This window comes from Sciurus vulgaris, assembly GCF_902686455.1.
Source record: "Sciurus vulgaris genome assembly, chromosome: 10".
NCBI classification, from domain to species: domain Eukaryota; kingdom Metazoa; phylum Chordata; class Mammalia; order Rodentia; family Sciuridae; genus Sciurus; species Sciurus vulgaris.
This window is the reverse complement of record NC_136470.1, coordinates 3,167,216-3,173,215: the sequence shown is the minus strand read 5'-3', so window position 1 is coordinate 3,173,215 and position 6,000 is coordinate 3,167,216. Positions and strand designations below refer to the sequence as shown.

At 58.3% G+C, this 6,000-nt stretch overlaps 1 protein-coding gene across 2 annotated transcripts in view; it reads left to right on the top strand.

Moving 5' to 3' along the window:
- Window positions 1-6,000, top strand: part of UBASH3A (ubiquitin associated and SH3 domain containing A) — a 29,947-nt gene continuing 23,947 nt past the window's right edge. For both annotated transcript variants that reach the window (XM_079101121.1, XM_079101122.1), the window contains exons 1-4: window positions 1-136; window positions 1,819-1,872; window positions 3,868-4,054; window positions 4,922-5,120. In XM_079101121.1, coding sequence (XP_078957247.1) covers window positions 24-136; window positions 1,819-1,872; window positions 3,868-4,054; window positions 4,922-5,120 — 553 coding nt within the window. In that variant the 5' untranslated portion in view covers window positions 1-23. The remainder of the gene's footprint in view (window positions 137-1,818; window positions 1,873-3,867; window positions 4,055-4,921; window positions 5,121-6,000) is intronic.

The following is a 6,000-nucleotide window of genomic DNA, read 5'->3' as shown; positions in this document are numbered from 1 at the left end:
TCTCGCACCACGGGCAGGAAGAGATGGCAGCGGGAGAGACTCAGCTCTATGCCAAGGTCTCCAACAAGCTCAAGGGCCACAGCACCCCCTCGCTCCTGGATCCCCTCCTGGCCATGGGCGTCCCAGCACACACCGCGTGAGTATCGTGGCCACTGAGCCCTGGAGCCTGACTCCGTTCTGGGCCGACCCTCCTGCAGCCCCTGACACGCTCTGCAGGGGCCTGTGGCACTGGCTTCCTGCTGCAGCGGCGGCCCTGCAGTGCAGGTGGTGTCTCAGAAGAAGGCTGTTCTCTGCTTTCTCTACACGAGATGATCTTGACCTTGAGAGACCAGCTCTGCCGGCTGGGTCCTGGGGGCCCTGAAGAGTGTGTGCACATTAGAAGCCATGCGTTGCTGTGGCTGCCTCCATTTCTGGGGCTTCTGTGAGCCTCTAATGCCAGGACCCGCTAGGAGAACAACCAGAGCATTTCCAAACTGCTCAGGGAAACTATCCGTCCCCGGGAACGTCTCCTGACTGTCAGTAATGAAACAGAAAGGCTAAGAAATTACAGAAACAGTGTCTGCACTGCCCTGTTATCCAGGGACGTGGAAATGTGAACCCTGAAATCACCCGATTCAGGAGAGAAGTGAGGTTGACCTTGGCTGTAGCTTTCGTGACTCACCCAGTCTCTACTCTGGTCCTTTCCAGAGTCTCACTCACAGGGAGGACTTTATCAGAAATATTCTTTAAGTAACCTGGAGCCTAGGGAGGGGACAAACTCTCCCTCCATGGCCTAGCCGCGCCCGACGCCCTGGGGTAATATCTTTGAAGTTAGACCCCTTTCTCCTCCCCCACATCAGGGCTTTGCCATCACCACGACGCCTGTGGTGGACCAGGGGTCTATGATGGGGTCGAGCAGGAGGCACCTCACCACCACCATCTGGTAGCCACACTCAGCACCTGCTGCCCAGAGCTGACTGTCAGCGGCAACCAGGACCCGACACCTGAGGGGCAGCAGAGGCCAGGTAGCCCCCGGCGCCCTAGCGCCGGGCTGTGTTCACTGCCCGGGTGGGGACTTGCTAGCAGCACCCTTTCTCATTCCATCGGTAAACGTGTCTGAGCTGGAGAAACGTGTCCTAAATTCCTCTCTTAAGCCAGCACATCCCAGAGTAAAGCTCGGAGCCTCAGCCCCCGTCAAAGGCTCTCCAGGTGGCCATGTCCCCTGGTGTGCCCCACAATAACAACAGCCCTGGGTGACACTGACCAGGGTCCTCGGGGAGCCAGCTGCACCCGGCCTGCATGCCTGAATCACTGCAGTAGCATGGCTGCTAGGTTCTGTCTGGTCCGGTTCAGCTAAATCAATTGGCCATGTCTACATCCTGGGTCACCACGCTGAATAAGGCACCGAGGGCGGGGGCACTGTGACCAGCTCTGTACTGCACAAAGGTGGAGGGGCAGCTGGGCGGGAGGTGCCACCCAGCAGGAGGCACAGTGAACTGAGCCTTGAGCCTCAGAAATGTCGGGTGGGCATCTGTCAGGGGAGCTCGTGTCCAGGCCGAGGCCCCATGCCAGCCACTCCAGCATCCAAGGGGTGCTTTGGTGCAGGAGGGGCGGAGGGCAGGTCCCAAGGACTTGGGCCTGTAGCCCAGGCCTGGAGGTGGGGAGCCATGGAAGGAGAGTAGTGGGGACGTCAAAAGCCACGTGGCAGCCAGGTAGAGGTGAGCCCTGGGCCTCAGGGGCACAGGCGCAGAGCTGCTGGGGCAACCACACCTGCTTCTCTGATCCTTCTCCAAAGTGGACGATGCAGCTCTGAGTGACCCTGTGTTTACTTCTCCACAGGCTGAAAGCACTGGCGGCCACTGGGAGAAGGACAGTAGAGGAGGCCACCGAGTGGTGAGTGGGGCCGGGCTAAAGAGGGTTCGGATCAAAACGCCCTGCAGTGGGGCCCTCTGGGCGGGATGGGGCAGCTGTGGAAAGTGCTGAATGGCCCGTAGGCAGGGGCGAAGAGCCTCCTTTAAATGCAGAGAGAAAGAACTTCAAGCAAAGATTGCTCCACCTAAAAACGTGACAGTCATGCTGGGCATGGCGAGCCTGGATTCCAAACCTCGCACAAAAAGGACTTTCACCTGATGCAAGCTTGACTGTCGCAGAGAAGAAATCATGGGATATGTGGAGTCAAGAGGGAAGAGACATGTCTGCTAAAGTAAAAAGAGGTCCCCACTCTCGGGCTACCTCTGGTGGGGAGAGAACTGACGGTGGCCGTGAATCCCCTAAGGCCTGGCACGGCGACCTCTGAGGCGGCAGCCCTGGGCTCCATCAGCTGCTCCGTGCTCCGCCGGGACCCTCTGTGAGCCACCCATGGCCACAGGCCTGTTTTCTCCTCTGGAAACCTGGAGGGGGCCCCTTGCTCTGGAGCACTACCCAGCCTGAATGGGCCCGATGCCCGCATTCTGCCCGAGGTGGGAAATCCCTCCTGCTCTGATCTGCAGGAGCCCCAGTGGAAATCGACAATGACAGGCAGGTCCCATCGCCGCAGTGCCCGCCCCAGCACAGGACGGAAAGACCGACTGTGGGTCCAGTGTTCTCTGGGGGAGCCCCTTCCTCCTCCAAAACCCCAGACAAAGGCAAAACAGACACCACCTCCACAGGACAGGGAGACACCCGAGTCCTCTGGGCTGGTCTAACTGTAAGGCAGGGCCCAAACGGAACGGAACACCCAGCCCGCTCCCGGGAGGGGCCTGGGCCACACCTGCCAGTTAGAGCCCAGGCAGTAAGATGAGGAGCCCCAGGGAAGAACAGCGGATTCCCTGAACTCAGCCAGGACTGGGCCCAGCCTCTCCCTAGGAATCAGGAGAGCAGAATTAAGATTCCATGAAAACGAAGGGGCGGAGTCGGGTCACGTGCCGTTGAGGGCGAGGGAAGGGTCTGTGCGGGTTCCTGGCTCTGCGGGTGTCTGTCAACACTGGAAATGCGCACAGCCCGCCACCAGACTTCACACTAAGCACAGCCCCAGAGCAACACGGGCCTAGCGAGACATGCGCAGAGGACTCTGTAAAGAGAAAACCACTCAGACGTGCATGCTCTGCCCTGAGTCACCAGAGACTCTTCAGAGCTGTGATCGCCAGCGAGCGCGTGACAAGTAGCTTCCCATCCACGCTTCCCTGCTTTACTGTTGTAAGTCAACACTTCATACGCAGATTTCGCCTCATACTTCTTGCTTTCTCCCTGGGACAAATTTGCAGAAGTTCTGCTTAAGAGGCAGGGGTTCGAGGCTCTGGGTGTGGAGAGGCGCGCCTCGCACAGGGGTTGCGCAGATTCGCCCTCCGGTCCTGCTGGGCACTAGGCACAGTGAGCACTGACTTTCGCTCTTTGTTAAGGCAGCCAACAGAGAAAGGGTGCCTCGTGTTGTTTTCATTTCCATTTTTATGAGTCATGACAATGGACTCCTATTTGGGGTTGTACATCATTTTTCTTTGTATTTAAAGTAACTTTCTGAACCAAAAGAAAATATAACAGCCATGTAAATTTGTCCACTTTTCTTTTTTGAGTGTGTGTCTTTGTTTTTTACATTTCATTTGAAAATGAAAATATCTGTTTTTCCCCAAAATTTTAATACCATGGCGATGTCAGAGTTCAGAGATCATTGAATGGCAGGTTCCAGTCTTCCCATCAGCTTCATCTTCCTTGGCTGTGGCACCAGCCAGGCCTGAGCCCACAGGGTCCCCAGTGGGATGGTCCAGGCCGGGCGTGGCTGTGCACTCCGTGTGATGCACCTGCTGTGTGCCTGGCCTCCCCTGACTGGGCCGCTGACCCTGCTGTTGCCTGTCCTTGCTGGGGATGCATCTTCTGTCACGAGGCCGGGTAAAGGTGGCCTGTTCTCTGCCGCAGGCTGCGCTGTCACAGCAATGACCCTTCCCTGGACGACCCCATCCCCCAGGAGTACGCCCTCTTCCTCTGTCCCACGGGGGCCCTGCTGGAGAGACTTCAAGAGTTCTGGAGGGAGAGCAAGCGTCAGTGTGCCAAGAACCGAGCTCACGAGGTCTTCCCCCACGTGACGCTCTGTGACTTCTTCACGGTGAGTTGGCTGCAGTGACTTGAAGGTCCACCGCCACTCCAGGGACAGGCAATGCCAGTTTCAGTGCTCAGCTTCAGGGGGATGGTCCTGAAGGCAGTGTCCGCGTGGGCCCTCCGTCCCTCGGGACCCAGTCTATTTATCCCAGCTCTTTTCCAAGACTTCTTCCTCTCCCCGGACAGAAGGAAGGACTGCCTCATGCTGCCCCGTCTTTCTGCCAGCAAGTCTAGTGGCACCTTCGTGTCCCGTGATGGTGTGGCACTGCACCTTCCCCAGGTTGAGCCCCAGAGAAGGCCGATGCTTCCCTTGCCCTCATGGGTCTCCCCAGGGACCAGCATGGTACCTAAGTCAGAGTCCGGGCTTCCTGAGTACCTGGCAGATCAGCTGAAGAAGGGGGGTGTCGGCAAGTCGCCAGTATCAACCGTTCCCTGACTCACAGCCCAGCCCTCTGATTTAGGAAATGATCGGGTGTCAGCCTCGCAAGGTTCCAGGGAGGTGAGAGGGACCTGGTTGCTAGAGAGGAGGAGGGAGGGACAGGCAGCCACCTCCCCAGAGGAAGAGGAGAAGGGCCCTGGCCTCCTGCAGGGCACCCCTGAAGCAGCACCTCCGAGGCCTCCGCCAGGCCCTCTGGTTTGCCCAAGCCTCTGGGGAGTCTCGGGACACAGAACTAGACCCCAGGGCCAGCCAGCGCCAGCCGCTCAGTGGTCTGAGCAGTGCCCCTACCACGAGCAGCAGCTATGCCCAGGTGCACGGGGACGGCAGAGGCGACTCGCGGCGTTGGAGGAGACAGGGGCCTCGTGCTGGTGGCAGCAGGACTCCTTCAGGTGGATGTACAGAGCTGAGGAGGCGTGTCCCTGTCTCTTCCCCCAGTGTGAAGACCAGAAGGTGGAGTGCTTGTACGAAGCTCTGAAGAGAGCTGGGGACAGGGTGCTCAGGGCCTTCCCCACGGCCGTCCCTCTCGTTCTCCACTCGTCCATCAGCTACCTTGGCTTCTTCATCAACGACAGCCCTGCAGACATCATCCGGGAATTCGCCATGGTGTTTGCCACTGAAGCATCCGTCTTGGCAGGTAGGCAGCCCTGGCCTTGGGCACCCGGGCCTGGGCGAATGGTCACCCCATCCGTGCTGGCTCTTCAATGCCCTTTCGTCCAAAGGACAGCTTGTCCTTCCTCCCCTGAAGCAGTGCGTCAGCCACCGTCCTCAGATAGGTAAGCCTCGTCCTGCCCCCGCTGGGTCTCACCAGCTGCATCTTTAAATGGGGAGACTGAGGCCACAAAAGGCAAAGTGTCTGCCTGAAGTCACTGCACTGGGTTGAGCAGTGTCCCCTGGAAAGTCATGTCCACCAGGAACCTCAGAATATGACTGTATTTGGAAATGGGCTCTGTCAAGATGTAATTGGTTAAGAAGCAGTCACACTGGATTAGGGTGGACTCTAAACACAACGACCAGTGTCCTGATAAGAAGGGAAGAAGACGCAAAGAGGAAGCCATGTACCGCAAAGGCAGAGACCGGCAGGATGCGCCAGAGGCCAGAGGAGGCGGGAAGGACCCTCCCTGCGTCCTGCAGAGGAAGAGCAGCCCTAACAACACCTTGCTTTTGAACTTCTGGACTCCAGAACTGCAAGAGAATACGTTTCTATTGTTTTAAGCTTCCAGGGTAGGGGCAGCTTATTACAGCAGCCACAGGAAGCATACAGTGCCAACCAGTCCTAGTGGCCCTGGAAGCTGGACGTGGCTCTGCCTTGCTCCACGTCACCCGGGAACCGCACAGACAGTCCCGCTTCCTGGCAGAGCTGGCTTGAGCTTCACGTCCATCTCCTGACCCTGAGCAGGCCCTCCCTGCCCTCCGTGACCCATGCCCTCAGCCTAAACCTGAGAGAGCTAGGAGGGGCCTTTCTTACTGACTAGCTGCCAGTTATGGTTCAGGACTGTCCCCAGTCCCTCTCAGGG